The 23,373-nt window shown below is 36.3% G+C and overlaps 1 protein-coding gene across 5 annotated transcripts in view; it reads right to left on the bottom strand.

The window, feature by feature from the left end:
* Positions 1 to 23,373, bottom strand: part of LOC131074771 (uncharacterized) — a 294,384-nt gene that overhangs the window by 77,467 nt on the left and 193,544 nt on the right. For all 5 annotated transcript variants that reach the window (XM_058011449.2, XM_058011456.2, XM_058011466.2 and 2 more), the window contains 2 exons: positions 19,317 to 19,400; positions 2,312 to 2,376 (listed from right to left, as the gene is read on the bottom strand). In XM_058011449.2, coding sequence (XP_057867432.2) covers positions 2,312 to 2,376; positions 19,317 to 19,400 — 149 coding nt within the window. The remainder of the gene's footprint in view (positions 1 to 2,311; positions 2,377 to 19,316; positions 19,401 to 23,373) is intronic.

The raw sequence follows: 23,373 nt of genomic DNA, 5'->3' as shown, positions 1-23,373 counted from the left end.
AAGAAGAATTTATATAGATTATCTCAATGATATTATTTCCATTATATATGTATATATATTCAGCGAATATATAAATTGCTAACATCTTTATCATATATATAAATCTAATTTCATTATTTATTATCATTATTATTACTATTAATATTATAGTCACCTATGCAAATTATTAATATATTCCATTATGCATGTTATCAATATATAAGACTGCTGATCATCTTGCTACTTATGCTCAGATATCTATCTCTTATTGTGACTGTTTGCCAGACTTATTCTTTCTCCTTAAATACCGATCCTTATGATTAAGAGACAGAATGAGTTTCCAGTTCTATATTCATCCCATCGACCGTCCTCTTATAATCAGACATATATAATGATTGTCTTACCACTCTCCTATTCTTCCCTCTTATGTCACATTAATCGTATTAAATTGTATGAGCAGCATTAAATTATATTGATAGTATTATACTGTATTTACAGTATATTATGATTTTAACAGCATCATGTTGTGTTAACAGTATTTTATTTTATTAACAGCATCTTATTATATTTGTAACATCCTACTATAATCTTAGTTGACCATATTCTTACCAGCACAGACCGTGGGACTGCTGACCTTTTTCTTTATTTCCCTTTCTTACGTGCTACCTTGGCTGGGAGAGAGACCATTCTATTTAAAGTGTTCAACGGAAATGTCTCTTCAAAAGAAACGGTATAACAATGTGTCTATTAGATCACAGCCTTTGCACTACACCACTTCGGTGATTCCAAATAAGCATCAGTTAACCATGATGTTTACCGATACTATTTGTGAATATTTCTTAATAATTATTATTGATTGTAATAAACACAAATTAATATTTATGTGACGATTTAATAAATATTATTTAATAGTAATTATTGATTGTAATAAATATTTCTTGTGACTATTAATAATTAGTTTGAATATTATTGTTAGTAATTATAATTGCAAATTAATATTTATTGTTACTGTTTAATAATTATTTAATGAATATTTGATATTAATAAGATTATTAATATGTGATACGTAATATTAATATGAAGGCATATTAGTAATCTGTTTATTGATGAGTTTGATTATTTAATACTAAGGAGGTTCATTCATATCTTTAATTTGAATGAACAATAAACTCATAACTAAATAATTGATGTATAAGCATATTCAGATATAAATCACTATTATTTGATAATATGGGGATATCACACCTCACGAATAAATATAGCATACCCATTCTATGAATTGAGCCTAAGAGTCGTGGAGATACTTCGTGTCATTTAAAAAATTCTACATTTAGCACCTTTCCTTGACTTGCAACATCCACTTCACAAGAGAAACTAAATTTGCACCTTCGTTTTATACCCTAAAATACACTTGATCAACACTGGAGAACATATCTTAACTCAAAATGATAACCCAAAATGGGTAAAGAAGAATATGCTTTAAATGTATCCATAATATGCCTCCTAATTCTTTTGGACATTCTTGGTGGGAGGAATAGGTGCTCTGAAAGACTTTCCTGTTGCAAACTACCCAGAGAGACCAACAAATAAGCATAGTGTAAGACAATGAATCAATTTAAGAACATTGGAACATGTTTGGAGATGACATCAATATCATGAAGGATGCCAAATAGTAAGAAATAGATGGGAAAAGGTCTCTTCATCTCCGCAATTTCCAAAATGTGATGGAAGCATTCACCCTCCACTTGGAGATTATTCATGTTAAGAACTTTATATGAAAACAAGTTCACATGATGACCTTAATTTTAGGAAAAGACACGCTTATCTATGGTGAGGTTCAATGTTTCAAAATTGATGTTTGGTTGGTAGAAAAATCATCGTATGCAGAACTGACTTAACAGCCTCCCATATTCTCAAGTCCCTAGTAGAAAATATGTCCACCAGAGGATAAAATATGGTGACAGAGAAGTTCCACTAATGGATGGTGCCCACAACGAAATGGTGTGATAAATCAGAAATCCAGTCCCAATTCCATTGCACCTGCAGTTCATGAGCTGATACTATACCATAATCTCTAGCAAAGGGCCATCCCTGACCTTAAAATTCCATCTGAAGAGAAACCAAGGAAAGATAGGTAGAAACGCAGTTACCATAGGGTAATAAGAAATTACCTTAGATTTCAAAAAATCTATTTTAGCCAGTTTTGAAGAAACCATTCAGAAAAATAGTTAAATATTAAAGAGGCTATCTATCAGTATGACATACAAAAGACAAATAATAAAACACCAAAGTAAACCCAAACAGCTGATTTTTAGGTTACTTTGAAAAATACCTCATTCCCCTTGCTGCCATAGCTTATTCGTATTTCTTCTTCAGGAGGAAATGTAACATTTGGACCTTAAAAAAAGTAAATCAACATTTCAAATTCTATTCAACCAAATTGATATTCCTCTGAGAAAGGATAAAGAGAACAATTGTTTGAATTTCTCCTCTGAAAAATAACAAAAAAAAAATTTCACCATCGGTCATAGAAAGAAATAAATTTAGTACCCAAACACAAGAAATTTCCTATTTCAACACAAATATCTGAAAGTATTAACGAATACAACTCTCAAGGAAGAAGAAATTAAGGGAAGTTCACACATCCACATGCAAATGGCATGGAAGAAATGTGAAAAAAAACACAAAAGCCCAAACTTCAAAGCTATTTAAAGGAATCCAAACACAGGAAAATAAAGAGGATTATTGTGCAGTCTAAACTACACAGATAAAGAAAACAAACAATTTCATTAACATAAACTTGTATAAATCAACAATAAAATTTATATAATTTGAATTCAATGCAATTAAATTTGTAAATTTGACATGTTATCAAAAATTTCACATGCTAGATATATTTATATGTTTAGAAGAACAAAAAAAGACTCAAAATATTTACAACCAGCAAATTTGAAGTTTCACAAAATCACTTTTCAAATCTACTATAATTTCCTTCCAATTTGCTTAACAATGTTGAAATGCTAGGTGTGCTTGTTTACCTTAGGCGGATAGGGCTTATAAAACTAAAAAACTGCATTTTCAATGGATTTTTTGTGTTTCTCCCTTGATGTAATGTTAACATCATTTAAATAGTATTCGTCTTACAAAAACTTCATGCAAGAGAAATAATTTTCGATGCAAATTATGGATTGATAAGCATTCACAAAGCCTAAAAAAAACTAGTGTGGTTTAAGAGTATTTGTCGAACACCTTAGCCAAATACATAAAAAGAATATAAGTCTATTACAAAAAACTTATTTTGCAAGCCATTTTGACCTACAATATGTTCATCAACCAAATTGATGAAACCATTTAGAGGCAAGTCCAACTAAAATTTCAACAAAAAGTATCACAACCACATAATGAGCAACCCCAAGACTACCACATTCAATATAAAAAGCTTGAATATGTCCATCTACCCTTTGAGATCCATTACCTGCAAAGTTTGGAAAATTCTTTCTGGAACTTGCAATTAGATCATGGTGTTGAACCAGTGCTAGGTGTCTAGAGTAATAAACCCATCAAACCAAAGAAACTATGCAATATACCCAAATGGAATATTATGTAATATCTGATCAAACAACACTTGCTTCACAAATTTCAATACTTTGTACTTGAATTATATTTTGCCACAAATAAAACTTACTGAAATAATTCTTAGACTTGTAGAAATCAGATGTATTGCAGCAACAAAATATAAACCCTTATGAACTATGAACACAGCAGCCTCTTCTCAATACATCATTTATTTCCACTTCAAAGAATTATAGACAATTCTGAAACTGCAGATCTGAATCAATTAACGCAGAAAACCAGCACCCAAGTTATTATGTATGGCGCTAAACAAGCCACCCATAAATACAAAGAATGGCATTGAGCTAGCTGGCAAAGTTTAAAATATGATGCTATGGTAGCCTCCCCAAATGAGCTGCCTAGACCTGCAAAGGCATTCTAATAGCCACCAAAATCTGCATTTGTGATGCTGGGTATAATCACCCACCTCTACTGCAAATTCACAATTCAGTCCTATACAAACAACCTTCAAATCCTTCACCAGTTGGCCCTGTACCATTGCCATCATATTCACAATTACAATAGAATTCACAATATAATGCAATAATGAAAGAACAGCTAAGAATGATTTCACCATGAATCCTTAATCGTCTTCCACAGTGAAGCTCCAATGCAATCGTTGAATGAGATCACTCAAATCTAAATCAGGAGTTTCCTTCCACTAATTCAGTAATGGAAATTAGGCCATTTCATCCTCTAGTCTCCATGATAGATGAACAAGATGTCCAAAATATTTGAGGGAATGAAATAATAAACAAGCATAACTCCCTTGGCCAAAAGCCTTGCTTATATAGACCCTTGGGTGCCCATCTTTCACTCCAAAAAATAAACCTTTTCAAATTCCCAAGTGCCTCTTCTAACACCACGTGAGTATTAAATAAATGATTTGTGTTTATTAAAGTCCACACTCAAGGCGCCCACTTTCTGAAAATGCTTTATGACAAATACCAACACTTCAAGTGGCCTATAATGTCCCTTAATAAAATAGCCTTAAAATATCCTGGTTATGCTGTTTCAGATCTTAGTGTAGGGGTTAAGATAAAGTACCTCAATCTCTGCTGTAGTCAAACTTGCAAAAGTAAAGTCAGAAAATACTACTAATTACACTAGGGAATGATCACATAAGCAGCTGTAACATAAAGAGAGATTCATGTAGCAATATAAGAAACAGAAACATAAATTATGATAGTGGAAAATATAATCATGTAGGGTGTCTTATTCAACAGTTCCCCCTACTCAATATTACCATGTAGGGTGCCTTATAGCAGTTCTCCCTATCCAATATTATTATGTAGGGTGCCTTATAGCAGTTCTCCCTAATTTATATTTACAGGGTACCCTATCAGCTGTTCTCCCTGATTCTTATTATATTTGCAAGGTGCCCTTATCAGCAGTTCTCCCTGAATTATATTATATTTACAGGGTGCCCTTATCAGTAGTTCTCCCTGATTTATATTAGATTTGCGGACTGCCCTTAACAGCAGTTCTCCCTGATTTATATTAGATCGGTATCAATGCTTACTGTTAGTTCTGCTTTATATCAATATTAATCATTATTTGTCAATCACTGCGCAAATCCTTATATTATTAGCATTATATGAATTCACAGTATTATAAATTTATAACAATTTGTGCAGACTGAATTTGATTCTCCAATTCATTTCTGGATTTATTAACAGATGTATATATATATATATACACATATGCATAGTGTCTAACAGTAATGTAGCCTTAAGACTGTTTGAAGTTGAACAATAGTATTTTATTTGCCCATCCAATATTATATTGTATTGATGTCACTAATTTAATTATGATTGTACACAAAAGTTTAATGATATACAAATACACACGGGGAGAGATGTATTTATTCTACCCCCATCGTGGTGGAAAGCCACGATGATTCTGTTTGGTAGCGCCCCTTTTTTGAAGGGTCGCTACCCTCTTACCTAACGGGACCCTCCATGAACCGATGTGGAGGTCATTTCGGTCAAACCACCCACTTAAGAAAGGTATTCAGGCCTTAAAGAAAATTGGTCAACAAGTATAATAAATACTTTAATGCAATGGCATCGTCCAGCATTGTTAAGGTATAAAATATAATGTATATTATTAATGCATCATTTTAATATAATGTTTATTGCTAATATAATATCATTATTCAATGTATAAAATGTAAATTAATATGATATCATTTTCTAACATCAATGTAATCTAATATAATCTTCCTATTGTCTTAACATATTATATGGCAAAAAATTATATTGATCGTTTCTACTGTAAATGGGGGAGCATGATAGTCTTCCCTTCCCTAGATTGCTTGCCCTCAAGCAATTTCAAATTAGGATGGTCAAATATCTTGGGACCTTCCTGTTGACGTGGTTGAAGTCGCATTGCTACGACTCTATCCGGCCAATGCAGAATAGAATGTTCTCGCCGAGTATCCTATCCTCTCTTGTATAAGGAAGCCCTAATGTTGTCTGGATTGATCATTTGGGACAACCTCAAGGTTCCAAATGTCAATGCTTGACTGCGGGATAACTCAACAGTCGATGTGTTTTGCTGGGAGCACAAGGGGACTTATGTTTCGAAACAAGCTGATCAACATCTCATTCTCGAACTGGGAAATAAAAGCAAAGGAAAAGGGTTTAGGAAACCTAAAATTAACAAGACTGGTATGCAGGTAGACGGATTCAACATAGCCAATCCCTGCTTGGTCAAAATAACTCACAACCTCGCAGGAACGGTGCAATCTTCAAGGGGACTTGGAAGATTTTCAAACTGCAAGTACATGCCCAAACACCCAATTCTGGCGTGTTGACGTGGCTAAAGTCGCATCGCTGCAACTAATTCCGGCCAATGCAGAATAGAATGATCTCGTGAGTATCCTATCCTCTCTTGTATAAGGATGCCCTAATGCTATTTTATATCGATCAAAGGGGACAACCTCAAGGTTCCAAATGTCAGTTCTTGATTGCGGGATAACTCAACGGTCGATGTGTTTTTTGCTGGGAGCACAAGGGGACCTACGTTTTGCAACAAGCTGATCTGTATTTTAAGATTGCGAAATAAAAGCAAAAGGGAAGGGTTAAGAGACCTAAGATTAACAAGACTGGTATGCGGGAAGACGGATTCGACAAAACCAATCCCTGCTTGGTCATTATGGCTCACAACCTCGCAGGAACGATACAATCTTCAAGGGGACTTGGAAGATTTTCAAACTGCAAATGCATGGCTAAGCACCCAATTCTGGCACAGCTCAGACGGACACTTGCAATTTAACTAAACACAATTAAAGGCTCAGGTTAACCATACACAAGAACATACAATCAGTATATCCTCAATGGTATGAGCCTGAATCCATCAAATACCTGCACACCCAAAAGAAAGATCTATCTAAATTGCTGGAAGAAACCATGCAAATAGAAGAAAATAAAGACAATAAACACCATATTTCAATGTTCACATATTTGCTTCAACTGCCATTACAACAATTTCTACAGCATCTCTATGCTACTACTAAAATTTAACCCTCTACAATGTAGCATATTCTAACTGCCTAAAAATCTAACAATAATCTAACCCTTTACAAAAAAAAAGGCTTCAGCCTTTTATAGAACTTACATACTGAATTAGAGGCCAGGATGGACTGCATCCAAGGGCCCTACTCTGCCTTCTAGAAGCTAGCAACTTTATCCATGCCCAGTCAATTCTCAGCTGTCCCTTCAACCACCATCTCAACTACCTATCACTATTTGACTTCAATTTGGGTCTATCTGGTAGTTGAACATAACTGACCTGTGTCCCACTTTGTTTCAAGCTATCTTCAACGGGGCCCACGGGCATCCTTTACAATAAAATAGTTTGTCTTTAAACTGAATTTTTGGAATTTCTTCCAGCTGTGTATCCTAAGAATGCATATTCGCTGCATTTTGAATGTTCTTTCGTCTTTGGTCTCGGTGGTGGCCTTCAACTTGTCGTCCAACGACACGCTTCCCAATGCTTGGTTCCAATCTTGCGCTCCTGCATATTCTTCTCCAGCTTCTAGTACCTAGCTTTGATCTTGTGTTAAGTCGTCACTTTAACTCCTCCCGATGTCGTTTTCCTGCGAACAATCAATTTCACCTTTAATCAATCAATTTGAAAAATTAATTAAATTAATTTTACGTCTGGCTTCATCTAAGTGGAGTTCAGGCTTGAGAAGCTCTTTGTGAAATGTTTCTCCTCAAACGTGAAATCTGAACCTTCACCTTGATTCAGTCTCCAACTTAAACGAAATTCAGGCCTGAGAGGTGAACTACGAGATGTTAAGTTCAAGCCCTTTTAAGAAGCATATCCAATTTTGAATGCTTCACCTAAAATGCAAGATTTTGGCTTTCTATTTTAACATCACCCTTGATGAAATCCGGGCTCTGGAGAAGAAAGCAAGACTTTCGCTTTACAATTTTAATGAAATAGCCAAACTTTAAAACCTTCCCCCTTTATAAAACTCGACAATTTTATTTAAAATGAACGATTTTGGTTTATATTGCCTTAGGCTTTCAAATTTCGGCCTAAAAGGCCGAATCGCGATTTTGGTTTGGCCTCTTCACTTAATTACAAAGTTTGCCCTTTGTTTAATGATGAAATTCGGCCATTTTAAGGAAAATGCGTGAACTTTGTTCTTTTTGTTTTCAAATGCCCAACTTTGCTTGGAGAATTTCGGGACATTTGGATGAATTGCATTATTTATTGTTTTCGACGTATTACACTTATTCTCCATTTTCGGCCTATAGGCCGAATTTGTGATTTGAAACATTTATTTTTGGCTTGATTGGTGAAATGCGCAACTTAGGGCTCTAGGGGGGTTTTGTCCTGTTAGAGGAATTCGAATTTACCCTTCATTTCACCTTTTCGGGCAAATAGGGAAGATGGCGAGATTGGGATTCCATTCCCCCTTTTCGACTTATGAGGTGACTTTGTGAAATTCAAGAATTTAGTTTTGTCTTGTTTGGGAATTTTGCAAATTTGAAGCCTTCTCTTTTGCACGATTTTGATATTTTGGGCAATCTTGACCTGAATGACAACGCGATCTTGATGTCTTTTACTTATTTTTTGGCCAAAATGCTTTCCTCGCGATTTTAACTTTTCGGCCTAAAGGTCAATACTGCGCGTTTTAACTTTCTTCCTCTCCTTTTCAGCTTTTAAGCCGACTTTGCATGAATTTGTGGTTTGCGGGCCTTATGGACATTTTGTGAGATTTCGTGTATTTTCGGCCCACAGAGCTCTTTTGCGAACTTTATCTCCCACTTCAGCCTGGGAAGCTGATTTTCCATTTTTTCTCTGAATTTCGGGTTAAATGGCGAGTTTTGAGAGATCTTTTAAAAAAATGTGAACCTCAAGTTTTAATCGTTCAACATAAAAGTTCGGTTATATTGGTCGCTTTGCCAACTCTATTTCAAATTTCGGCCCCAAAGGCTGACTTTGCCCATTCGAGCTCGCATTTTGGTATTAAGAAGCCAATTTTGGGCCTCTATGGTTAAATTTCGGGTCTCAAGGCTGATTTTTGAACTTTCTATCATTTCGACCCTTCAAGCCAATTTTTCTTGGTCTTCAGCTTTCGGCCTATGGGGTGAAATGGCGAACTTGGGAAGAATTTGGAGGCAACGAAAGGATTGGATTTTGCCTTGGGCTTTCTCTCATACAAAGACTTCAAGCATGGGGCCCCCTGTCAAAGACGGGGATGGGGTGCAGAATGCACAACATGGCGCAGCTCAGACGAACACCTGCAATTGAACTAAACACGATTTAAAGGCTCAGGCTAACCATACACAAGGATACACAATCAGCATATCCTCAATGGTATGAGCCTGAATCCATCAGATACCTGCACACCAAGAAGATCTATCTAAACTACTGAAGAAAACCATGCAAACAAAAGAAAACCAAGATAACAAACACCATTCTTCAATGTTTATATATTGATTTTGACTTCCCTTACAACAATTTTTTGTAGCATTTCTATGCTACTCCTAACATCTAACTTTCTACAAAACTCTAACCAATTCTAATTGAAATCTAACAGTCTAACTGTCTAAAAATCTAACCCCTTACAAAAGAAAGGCTTCTGCCTTTTATAGATTTTACAATTTGAACTGGTGGCCAGGATGGACTGCATCCAACAGCCCTGATCTGCCCTCTAGAAGCTGACAGCCTTAACCCATGCCAACTCAATTCTCAGTTATCCACCCAACCACTATCCGGATACCTAACCACTATTTGGCTTTAATTTAGTCAATTTGGCAGTTAGACAAAACTGTCCACAACTGACCTGTGTCCCCTTGTTTCAAAATATCTTGAATGGGACCCACAGGCAGTTCTTTACAATAAACAATTTCAATTTTCAAAACTGAATTTCTGGAGTTAAATCCAACAGGGTATCCTTCTGAGAATGCATATTTGGTAGCATTCTGTGTTCTTTGTCTTCAATCTCGTTGATGGACTTCAACTCGTCGTCCGATGGTGGCACGCTTCCCCATGCTTCGTCTTTATCCTTTTGAGGTGCGTTCTACAAATTGGCAGTGCTTGGGGCTTTGATCGCGATCAAGTCTTCACTTTGCGTTTCAGGCTTTCTCCTGGTTCTTCCCAACGACGTCGTCGACCTGCAAACAATCAATTCCACTTTAATAATCATTTTGAAAAATTAAATTAACAATCATATTAAATTCTATTTAGGTAATGTCGAGTCTCTGGTTGGCAAAGGCGGAAGATGCTCAAACGCCTCGTCTCTGATAGTGAAATTCGACCATTAACTTTATATCCTTGAACTTATTTTGCGACCAAGGGGAGAAAATTGACCCTGAGAGGCAAGTTGCAAGTTTCTTTCTAAAGCGCCTTCCCCGTATTTCACATTTCATCAATTCCCTAAAGGGCTTGGGTTTACTTCGGCAGATATGAGACGATTTTGCTTTATATCATGGAGCTCACAAACTTACTAAAAACCCCAAATTTTCACCTTTGGCCTCCTGGTCTTAATTGCTTCCCTCTTGGTTAGAACGCCCCTTTTGTTAATTTCGGGCTCTTGAGCCAAAATGAGAGATTTTAGCTATGTAAAAAAAACTCCACTTGAATTTCGGCCATTTCACCCAAAATGTGAGATATCAATTCTGAAAACAAATTTATTTCCTTACAAAAAAAATCCAATCACTTTGTTTAAATGTGCGACTTTATTTTCTTCATTATTTTCGGCCAAAAAGACCCTTTTGGAGTTTTCCGCCTAACCAGCTAAAGTGCACGATTGGTCCTCTCTTGTTCATTTTCGGCTGACAAGGTCATTTAGCAGATTTAGACATTTTCTTTCATTTTCGGCCTACAAGCCGAATTTGTGATTTGAACACATTTATTTTCAGTTTTTTAGCTTGAAATGCGCGACTTAGGGCCCTTGGTGATTTTTCGGCCTGTTAGAGGATATTGGGCGTGACTTTGCATTGTGTTAGAAATTTCAGCCTAGAAGAGGCTTTTGCAAACTTAGACGCTTTTCTCATTTATAGCAAAATCCAATAAAGGGTCGAGCTTGGTCATAACCCCACCTCTTTGGGACGAAAATCGCAATTCTACCTTTGAGGCCTATTAGATGATATTGCCAGCTTTGAACATTTTCAACTTTTTAGGGCTCTTTATGAGAATTTACCCCTCCTTTTCACTTTTTTGGGCAAATAGAGCAAATTGCACGATTTTGATCTTATAAGTTTGTCGGCCAAATGAAGGAAAATTCACGATTCTGATCTCCTCACCCTCTGCAAGACTCGGCTCTCCTAGGGTAAATGAATCTCAGATTTTTAGGCCAAATCGCGTGACTGCAAAACCACAAAAAATGCCGAACCTTTGTCTTGAATGCTCATTGCTCTTTGTTTCAACTATTTTGACCCTTTTGCACGATTTTCTTTGTTTGCATTTAAGTTGCAATGCCCTTTGCAATTCGGGCCATTGGCTCAAAATGAGCGATTTTGTGTGTTTTTGCAAACTTCAACATTCTCTGAGGAATTCGCGCAACTCCTGATTCACATTTTGACATGCGATTTTGGGGGAGACAATGAGCGAGTTTAGGCTTCGCCCTAAATTTGTCCTCTCTTCTTAGAGAAATTCGGGCCCTTTGTTTATATTACATGACTCCTCTCCTGACCTTGTGAGTATATTTCGACCTTTGTTTGGGATTGCGCCGGTGATCGGAAAGGCATTATCAGCAAGTGAAGCTCCTCTCTCATTTTATCAAGCAGACTTCAAAAACGACGAGGGGTCCCCTAGAACAGGGGTGGGGTGTGCATAACGCACAACACTTCCCAAGTTGCATCATCCATTGGTAGTCCTTTCCATTTAACTAGGTATTCTTCAATATTTTTGTTTCTTAGCCTCTTTTCTCGTACATTGAAGATAGTTTCTGGTTCCAAGATCAACTTCCCTTCATCGTCCAAGGGTCGCAATTCAGAGCATGGGCTAGCGTGCTGCCCCAACACCTTTTTGAGGATACATGAAATACATTGTGGATTCTGCTATTGGGAGGGAGTTCCAGTTCATAAGCCACTTCTCTTATCTTCCTCAATATCTTGTATGGCCCATAAAATTGGGGTTTACGTACTTTTGCCCTGCTGGTTTTGAGTGATGATTGTTTGTAAGGTTGTAGCCTCAAAAAGACCATGTCTCTTGCTTCAAAAGTTCATTATGTTCTCTTTCTATTTGCATATACCTTTTGCTGATTTTGGGCTTGAAGAAGATTATCCCTAAGCTCATTCATTATATTCATGCTTTCTTGTATGAAGTCTCTGGCTCCTGGAACTCAGCTCTCAGAATGAATCAAATCTCCAAAGGATGTTGCGGTGTACCAATACAAAGCCTTGAAGGGGATCATCCCTATAGACATGTGATGAGTATTATTATAACAGTATTCTCCTAAATGAAGCCACTTGACTCGTGCATTTTGCTGTCCTGTAACATAATCCCAGAGGTATCCTTCCAACCATATGTTTAACTATTTCCGTCTGTCCATCTGTTTGTGGGCGGTACCTTGTGCTGGGGGTTAGTTTTGTTCCAACTAGCCTGAAAAGTTCTTGCCAAAAGAGACTAAGGAAACGGCTATCCTAGTCACTTACAATGTTACGGAGTAATCCTAGTCTAAGAAATTATTTAAAGAAAATCTCAGCTATTTGAGGTGATCGAAATTATGAGATAGCTATGAAGTGTGCATATTTTGTCAACCGATCAACTACCACATAAACACAATTTTTCCCCTGTACCTTGGGCAATCCGGTTATAAAATCCATGGATGTGCTTTCCCATTTTTGGTTGGGAATTGGTAATGGCTGAAGTAATCTTGCTAGAAAAGTATGCTCATCTTTGTTCCTCTGACATACCATGCATTCCTTAACATATGTTAATACATCCCTCTTGAGGCCCTTCCATGAGAACCTCTCTCTGATCTACTTGTAGGTTTTGTATTATCTTTGATGTCCTACCGATGGATTATCATGATAGTTTTTCAAGATTTCCTTCTTTACCTTAGATCCTAGTGTAATGTACACTCGGTCTTTATAGAGGACGAGGTCATCCACAATTCGGTAATTTTCATCCTGTATCTTTCCTTCAATTAGATCACTTGACAATGTATCTTTAGCATACTCAGTAAGTATGGATGTTCTCCAATCAGTTGATATTGTTGTATTGCATTAAGGTGGGGTCTTCGAGATAGAGCATCTGCTATGATGTTATTCTCGCCTTTCATATACTCAATATCAAAGTCATATGATTGCAACTTACTTACCCACTTCTACAGCCTATCATTTAGGTCCTTTTGACTTAAGAAAAACCTTAAACTATTGTCGTCAGTCTCAACAATGAATCTCCCACAAATCAAGTATTGCCAGAATTTTGCTAGGGCAGGCATTATTGCCAACATCTCTTTGTCATAGATGGAAAACGCTCTTTCCTATTCCTTAAGTTTCTTGCTTTCAAAAGCTATGGGATGTTTATTCTGCATTAATACAGCTCCAATACCTTCCCTTGAGGCATCAAAATATAATTCAAAAGGCAAGGAAAAGTCTGGTATGACTAGAACAAGGCAGGAACTCATAACTTCCTTGAGTTTCTCAAATGCTACTTGGGCCCCTTCATTCCATGCAAAGGCCCCTTTCTTTGTGAGATCGGTGAGTGGGGCTGTTAGTTTTGAAAATCCTTTTATAAACCTCATGTAGTAGTTGCAAAGCCCCAAAAACCCTCGAAGGTGAGTAAGGGTTCTAGGCCTTGGCCAACTCCTAATGGTCTCAATATTTTCCTCATCTACCCTTACTCCTTGTGCACTAATCTTATGTCCTAAATACAAGATTTCTTCCATACCGAATTCACACTTTGATAATTTTGCGTATAGAGAATTTTGCTCAAGTACCTCTAAAACTTCATCTATGTGCTTCAAATGATCCTCCCAGGTCCTACTATAGATCAGGATGTCATCAAAGAAAACAAGCAAAAAATTCCTTAATTGGCCCCTGAAGATGTGGTTCATACAAGATTGGAAAGTAGCAGGGGCATTTGTCAAGCCAAATGGTAAAAACAAGAAATTCTAAGTGCCCATAATGGCATCTAATAGTTGTTTTTAGTATATCTTCCTCCCTTAGTTGGATTTGGTGGTATCTAGATTTTAAGTTTATTTTGGAGAAGTAGACCGCTTCGTGAAGTTCATCAATTCGAGGAATCGGGTACTTATTATTTAGTGTCTTCTTATTTAGTGCCCTATAGTCAATACACATCCTCATCGTGCCATCTTTTTTTCTTGGAGACTACAACGGATAAAGTGAATGGGCTACAACTTGGTTGGATGTGTCCCATTTCCAATAATTCTTTTATAGTTTTTTCAATTTCCTCATTAGATTTGTGTGGATAGTGGTAGGGTGTGGTAACTATTGGTTTTGTTCCTTCCTCTAGTTCGATGGAATGTTCAAAACCTCTTTTTGGAGGTAGACCTAGGGGAATATTATCAAAAACCTTTTTGTGTTTCCTTAGCAATGGTTAGATGTCTATGTGGACTTCTTTACCTTTGGGAGTGGTTTTGTCTAAGATTAAGCATTGGGCTATCCACTCTGCTTGATTATGACTGAGTATTTTCCCCATTTTCTTTGCTGAAACTACCCTAGGAGATCCATCGAAGAGTCCTTGCAACATAATCTTCTCCCCATTGTTCTCGAAGTGCAATTCTAACTTTGAAAAGTTGATGTTAATATCTCCTAATGAGTCCAACCAAGGGATGCCCAAAATTAAATTTGTCTCCTAGTCTTATAGTAAAGAATTTATCCTTAATCTCATGCTTCCCTATGGAGATGTTGAGGGATTTTCCTAGTGCATGGAGTTGTGAATCCATCAGCTAGAGCTACCTTAAATCCTATGAAGTCCTATGTTTCCAACCCCAACATCTTGGCTAAATTCTCATCTATGAAGTTATGTGTAGCTCCGCTGTCTATCAAAGCCGTCACCTTTTTCCCTTTAATTACTCCTCGGATCTTGAAAGGGCAGTATTTAGTTGCCCTTGAGATGGATGCCAATGTTCCTCCCTCCTCATCTTCTTTGTGGTATTTTGTCCTCTTGCTAGGAGGTTCTTCATTCTCTTGGGATATGGTTTCAATGTAATGAGCTTTGCCTCTTTTTGTACAATTATGTCCTGGTTCCCACCTTTCTCCACATTTGAAACACATGTTGTTCTTTTTTGGATCCTTTCTTTTGCATTCATGCCCCGGTTCCCATTCCTCATTACATTTGTAGCATAACTTGGGTTTTTCACAGTTGTGCCCCCTCTCCCATTTCTTCTTGCATTTAAAACATAGACCTTTCCTCTTTAGCTCTTCTCGCCCATTCCGTGAGATGAAGGTCTTCTTGCTGTCATCTTTGTGATGAAAATGTTTATCCCTTGATGTTGTCATTTTAGAGAAATCTCCTTTCTTAGTTTCGGCAGCCTCCAACCGAGTAGCCTTGTGAATTGCTTCTTGGAGAGTAGAGGGGTCAAAAGTGCTTACCACCCCTCAGGTCGTATCACCCAACCCTTCTACGAATAGGTAGACCAGTCCTTCTTCAAATATCCCTGGAACCATGACAGCCAATCTTTGAAATTCTGATATATATTCTTATAGGGTTCCTCTTTGTCTGATCCTAGCAAGATCTTTAAAATATTTTTGGGGGTGTAGTCGATCAAATCTTTCAATAAGTCTTTGTTTGAAAGAATGATATGTTTTTATATCTTTCTCATCTTGGGTGACTAGACCATGATGCCACCATTCATGTGTTGTTCCTTCTAAGTGCAGTATGGCAAATGTGATGGCATCCTTCTCTACCATTGGACAGGGTGAGGTAAGTCTCTAGTTTTTGGATCCATGAATGAGTTGAGATTTTCCCAGACCCATCAAAATTAGGAATGGTCATTTTCCCCACCTTGTTTTGTACTTCCTTGTTAGGTTGTGCCCTCCTTTGCCTATGGTTCTTCCTTGAGTTGACTTCACAAAATACAAAGAATGGGATACTTCTTTTAATTTCAGGGTCTAACCTTGCATATTCTGCAACAAATTCCCTTATATTAGGGAGATGAGTTCCTTCACCACCTTTAATTGGCTCTTCCCTAAATAGGAAAGGGGGTACATTAGCTCCATGGATAGACTCTCAGGTAGTCCCATCATCATTTTCAGATTGACTTGGGGACCTATCCCTTTCATATGGTTTGGCCTGAGATTACCTATGGTTGCTGTTATGTTTTGCACGGCCTAGGTGGTTTGGTCCATAAAGGTTTTGAACTCGTGTTCCATAGCTAGTGTGTGTTTCTTTCTTTGTCTTTCTAGGGCCCTTAAGGTTCATTGACTTAATTAAATCAACTAATCCAGGCTGGCAGGAACATGCTTTGATACCACTTGTAATGTCCCTTAATAAAATAGCCTTAAAATATCCTAGTTATGGTGTTTCAGATCTTAGTGTAGGGGTTTAGAGAAAGTACCTCAATCGTGGCTGTAGTCAACCCTGCAAAAATAAAGTTAGAAAAAACTACAAATTACACTAGGGAATGATCACATAAGCAGCTGTAACATAAAGAGAGATTCATGTAGCAATATCAGAAATAGAAACATAAATTATGATAGTGGAAAATATAATCATGTAGGATGTCTTATTCAACAGTTCCCCCTACTCAATATTACCATGTAGGGTGCCTTATAAGAGTTCTCCCTATCGAATATTATTATGTAGGGTTCCTTATAGCAGTTCTCCCTAATTTATATTTACAGGGTGCCCTATCAATTGTTCTCCCTGATTCTTATTATATTTGCAAAGTGCCCTATTAAGCATTTATCCCTGAATTATATTATATTTACAAGGTGCCAAGCAAATATATCATTAAATTCTTGACAGAGGGATATAAAAGCTTCCTCTTTTCCTTTGATATGAAATTTGTTGAGTTTAAGAAGCTTACCTTTTGAAATCTCAACCTCCTCATAGTGGTCCCGATCAATGTGAATGCTGGACCTTTCTTTCTTGACTTGGTCGTCAGAATTGAAGATGGATTCCAAGGTGACCAATCCCTTGGGCAGCTTATTACTTTTCAGTTGTATGACCTGGTCTTCATATTGCTGTTGGAATCTGTCCTGATTTCTGCATGAAAACTCAGCCTCTTCCCTTATAAAGTTTACAATTTGCTGGTCATTCTCAAAAACTTGCCAAAAAACATTATTATCTGGGATTGAAGGTCTAACAACAACCTTCACATACTGTTGCTTGCTGTTACTACTCATGTTATCCGGGATATCATATTGTGCTCCTATGGCAACAAGTCTATCAGCATTCTTATTCCTATTTCTTGGAATAGACAACAAATTATATGCACATAATTCTTCTATCAGCTTGTAATGTCCCTACTAGTTAGAGATCATTGTCCTGCAAAACAGATTGTTAGAACACAACAAATATATATATATATGACTAATCTAATTTGCAATTAAAGTTCAATTACTTAATTAACACTAATCTCAATTCTTATTTAATAAAAAGGATACGAGTGCAATACTGGGACATGTCCTTAGGCGGCTGTGAAGCTCGCCTTCTTGGAACCCATCTTGGTTCCAAGCCATACCAGGAAATCGAAGGTCAATTCGATTCCTGTCTTGGATGTAATTTCTTACACCCAAGCCATCCAGGAAATCAAAAGTTAATTCGATTCCTGTCTTGGATGTAACTACTTACACCCAAACCATCCAAGAAATCGAAGGTTAATTCGATTCCTGTCTTACACCCAAGCCATCCAAGGAAGACCATATGTCAATTTCTTGCCTTGGATGATGCATCTCATCATCTAAGTCTACCAGAGAGGACCGGCCAGATCCATCTCTTCTTGGATGAACTTTGTCAACCAAGCCATACATATATGCATATAGATATTCAGTATATATACTGCCTACCAGGGATTATCATAATCCCTCCATTAGACTAAGGGAGTTTCCTCCCTATAGCCTCCATCATGTAGTCACATTTATATTACATTTTACTATTTTCCATTCCATAATCTACATTTACATGTTCCTAACTTAACATGTATTCCATATCATATATTCAGAAAACATCCATTATCATATATTCATATTTATTTATTAACGTATATTCCAAAATATTCATTACTTATATTCATTAACATATATATTAAATATGCATTAATTATATTCATTAACATATATATTAAAATATCCATTCACTAACATATATATTAAATATGCATTAATTATATTCATTAACATATATATTAAAATATTCATTCATTACATATATATTAAATATGCATTAATTATATTCATTAACATATATATTAAAATATTCATTCATTACTTACCTGTTCATAACCCGCAGCAGTGGTTTCTAGTTCCTACTTCCTATCTCTATTTCTCTTAACATTCTATTACATGCATCCTCATATATTTGTTCGAAGGTCTGATGTGATCTTCTTACCTACCCCTTCCCTCTCAAACGATTCTTGCCTTAAGAATATCTTCCAAATACCCCTTCACGAGAGGTAGTATCTCTTGAAAGAGATATCCTTTCTAATGGACACAACCTTTGGTCTATTCATGTAAACAATTCTTATTAACTTAATACAAGTCGTGCCTTTCATGATACTGTTTACATTCATCCAAGTCATATCAGTTATTATATTATCATGGTGCTTTGAGATCAAAGCCTTTCTAACACAAGAAGGCATGTTAAAGACCATATTAAGCTTGGCTGGTTATTAAAAGTTGCTGAAAAGAGATCCTATCAAGCATGGCCCATGATCTGCATGTTACCTATCACCCATTCATTCACTCTCACCTATCTGATTATATAATCCATTTACATTTCAATATGTAAAATACTATATTTACTATGTGTACCTAGTAGGTATACCGTATACTACACATGTACATTGTTAGTCTCTTACATCACACTATAAACTAAATTTCATCTAAAATGCAAATATTTTTGAAAAAAAATATTGACACTGGCTTTCAACTTTCCACCAGTATTAAGAATTTAAGACTCGTACCAAATAATTTATTCCTTCTCCACAAAGACAACTGAAAATATTGCATCAACTAAAATTCTATGTTGATAAACATATGTTTTAGTGGTCCTTTGTCATGCAATAAAGTGAAACTGAAAGACTGGAAATGAAACTATACTTTTTTTTCTACGGAAACTATACTTACCAGTGATAAGGTACATTGAAAAGGGTACACCAGTTATTGATCCATTCTCGTCATCAACGTCCCATAATGCTTTGGCTTTAGGATCTGCAAACCACTTCATTTTTGTTAAATAGTTGATATATTGATGCGATGGTTAAAAAAGGAAATTTTCAAAAAATGTATCAATGTTAAATCATGTTTTTCAATTCCATTTACACATTTGATTTTGTCTTTCTCAAATCTAAGTGTTTCTACAAAATGCTCATAGTAATTACAGGCTGGGAAAGACAACTATGTAAGACAAACGGATATGACAAGGAATATGGAAATATTATGTTTTTTTGGACGCATCTTTATTTTACGACGAGGCATAACAATGTACCATACACAAATAAGTGATATTGTTATGCAGAGTGTAGGCTGATGGAAAACAGTCTATAGTATGATAAAAGTTTAGAATTATTTTGACATAAGTTTAAACATAAAATTCTAATAGAGTTAGTGTAAACGATGCAGGAAATTTTTGGTAGATCGAGTTATAGGATGAAACTTTATATGTGGTAAATTACATTAGTTATGATACACAAAAGGAAAATAAGTTGCACATGGTGTTTGGTTTTCACCATTGAAAATTGAAATAGTATTCATACACCTTCTAACAGACAGATTAAAGTATAAATTGTTGCAGCATTCTTTTAAATGTAAATACAAAAAAAAAAGAATGGTTTAAATGTCAATAGTCCATTTGTTTCTGGAGAAAATACTGTGATCATGTATTTGAAAAGAATAATTGATTTATTAATATAAAATACCAAGATTACAAAGAATGCGTCCCAAAGAGAAAAGGGAGCATAGAAGAACATGTGTACAAAGAGAGACCCATATCAGCAAAAACAATTCCAGCAAAGAGCCTCAAATTTGAAAATCATTGTTTCCCAGACTTCCTCCATTTTATTGTTGAAACCATGGCGATTTCCAGCATTCTCGATAGTCTCTTTCTATCTGATTTTGGCATTCCTCTTCCTTTGTATAACTTTTTTATTAAGGATAGAAGCAATTGTATCCTCTTCTACCATTAGAGCATCATCTAGGGGGGTAAACTGTCAAATTTCCCATCTTCATTAGGTGATGTCTCATTATTTTAGTGTCACATCCTCCTAAACTACCTCCCCCCAAACCGCCTCTTCCAAAGCATTTCTGCAAAAGCACCTAATTTTTTAGGAGCTGCATCCAGGGATAAGAAAGATAAGGAGCTGGAGGTACGAGGAGTTTTAGTAGGATCATCTAGATTTTCTTTTCGCTTGATATTTTTCCTACAAGAAGTTGTAACGTTTTCCCACATCATCCCATTGCAAATGGGGACCCTCAGTTTTTGCTTGGATTAGGTGTCTTACTCTGCTTAGCTTGGCAATAGTTTCTTTAGTCGTTAACCTTTGCTCGAGGTTAAGGTCATGTTGCAAAATTGCAAGAGGTTGTAGGAAGTTGTCAATAAAGTCAATATGTTGCGAGAATTGCCAAGGTTGTCAGGAAGGAGTCAAGTTGAACGAACTAGGAAATTGCCTTCTAGGCTTTGATTTTGGAAAATAATCATTTTTGAAGGAAATAAAATCTTCTTTGAATAATGAAGTCCCTCTCTTGTGCATTTCAATTTTCATTTTAGGAGAGAGCAAAATTCTAAGGCAATGGACTTTGACAATTTACCTACACAAACATGGAAGGAGGTGCACGCTAACCTCTCCAATCAAGGAAGTTCATCAGCTTTAGAGGATGAAGGTGTTAAGTTTGAAAGATTAATCAACCATCAAGGTAAAGAGAATTTCAACTTACAACATCTTGTGAGGGCCTGCGGATCAACTTAGGTTGATAAGAAGCAAAAATTGCTTAAGTATAATATCAACCCTCAAAGACAAGAAAGGGCCTGTGGATCAACTTAGGTTGATGGGAAAGTAAAATTGCTTAACTAAAATATTTAGCCTCGAAGTCATGAAGGAGATGCGAATCAACTTAAGTAAATAGGAAGCAAAAATTGCCTAAGTCAAATTTTAAACTCCTAAAGCAAACCAAAGGAGGATGCACACCGATTTGGGTCACTAAAGAAGAAGGGTGCAGATCAACTTAGGTAGGGTGCAGATCAACTTAGGTTGATGAGAAAGGTAAGAAAGTCAACTCACATAAGCATGGAAGGTAAAAGGTTAACCCCAAAACATGCGAATCAACTTAAGTAAATAGGAAGCAAAAATTGCCCAAGTTAAATTTTAAACTCCTAAAGCAAACCAAAGGATGTGCATCAACTTTAAGTTAACAAGGAGGAGGATGCACACCGATTTGGGTCAGTAAAGAAGAAGGGTGCAGATCAACTTAGGTTGATGAGAAAGGTAAGAAAGTCAACTCACATAAGCATGGAAGGTAAAAGATTAACCCCAAAACATGGAAGGTGAAATTCCACCCCCTTTGCTTCAAGAGATATAAGATAGACGTTGGGGAGATGAAATTTAAAATTTAAACCCCTTGCAAATCGAAGAAGAAAGACATGAAGCGAACTTAGCTTCATATGCAATAAAGGTGAATTTTAAGAGGATAAAATTCATGAATGTTTTAGATGAAGTTGGCTGGAAGGTGAATGAGATCAAGGAAGGCAAATTTAATAAGCAAGGGAAGAGGTGTTTCATCAAGCATAAATCGGCTTATATGCTATATGAAAGAGTGTGATTCCAATGGAGAATTCAAAAGAGCAGTTATAAAAAGTGTTTCATTAGCTAAGTTGGCCAACCTAAGAAGATGAAAAGGTGTGACTTTCCATTCAAAGCTTATATATGATGGAAGGGAGGCCTTTTGCATTGAAACAAATTCAAATCAAATTACCTCTGCCTTTCTAAATTCGAACGGCAGAAAGGTTGTCTTAAAATCGCTTCAGGAGGTACTATCAACCTTGCCCAAGGAGAAAAGAAGAATCCGCTAACCTCTGTCAAATGAGGTTGTTTCTAATCAGCATCAAAGAATGACTCAGCAAAATTTGTGCTAAGGGTAAAACTCAGAACATTAAATCCAAAAGAGGAGAGTATTGCGAAATTGCCTTAAGAAGATAAAGCTGGACAGAAGATTTTCAAACATCAAGTCGTGTGGAAGAAGAAACAAAAGGGGCTGGTCCATGACCAAAGCCCAACTCTATGAAGACTCCAAATCCTCCCAAATCGTGTTACTCTAAATCTCTGATGAAAACTACTAAAGTTTTGTTTTGGATTTCTGAATTTTGTACTTTTTTTGTGTTTTTAATATAAAAAGCAATGCAAATAAAAACATAGGAATACTCCAAACTGAAAATTAAATAAATACTGAAGGTAACAACTGCAGCAACCATATAAATTCATTATTCATTTATTTTTGAAACCTTTACACACACATGCATACCCGGTAAGGAGAAACAGAATTATTTTGTACTTCTGCTGGTAAAAAGCAGCCTCTAGGGGGTTCGATATTCCCAAAATCAGGATTGAATTCCTTCAAAACTGATGCCAATGTCTTCCCTGAGGTCCAGCGCCATCTCTAGAAATTTCTTGAAATTTATTGTGTCTTCATTGATCAAAATCGCCCTCCAATCATTAGCGCCCTTCTTGCTGCAATTAATAGCTGCAAAACGCAGGTATACAGCCTTGAAATATATGCAAATATTCACCCAAACGCAGAATTAAATCCTCCTTAAGCTAGAACCTTTAATCTAATTGAAACCCCTGAAATTCTTCCTCCAATATGCACAATCTTCACTCCAGAATGAAGCCAACAGAAGAGCAAACTTAAGGGGATAGTCTCACACCCTCAAAAGGTTGTTACACTGAAGAAGCCATGCTCTCCAATGCCAAAAAGCTCTGGATTTGCAGAAACCCTTATCTTTGTTCTCCAATGCTCAGCGAATTCATAAAATGAGTATATCAAATGCCAAAAGAATGAAATGAATTAATTCTTCAACAATATTTATAGCTTCCAAGAAGGGGGTTGAATTTCTCCAAAAAGGAACATTAAACCTTTTAAATGTTATAATAACTTGCACTTTAATAACTTAATGATATTAGCTTGGATAGGC

Source organism: Cryptomeria japonica, chromosome 11 (genome assembly GCF_030272615.1).
Source record: "Cryptomeria japonica chromosome 11, Sugi_1.0, whole genome shotgun sequence".
Lineage (NCBI taxonomy): Eukaryota > Viridiplantae > Streptophyta > Pinopsida > Cupressales > Cupressaceae > Cryptomeria > Cryptomeria japonica.
Note: the sequence above shows the minus strand (reverse complement) of the source record. Positions and strands in the feature narration are given on the sequence as shown.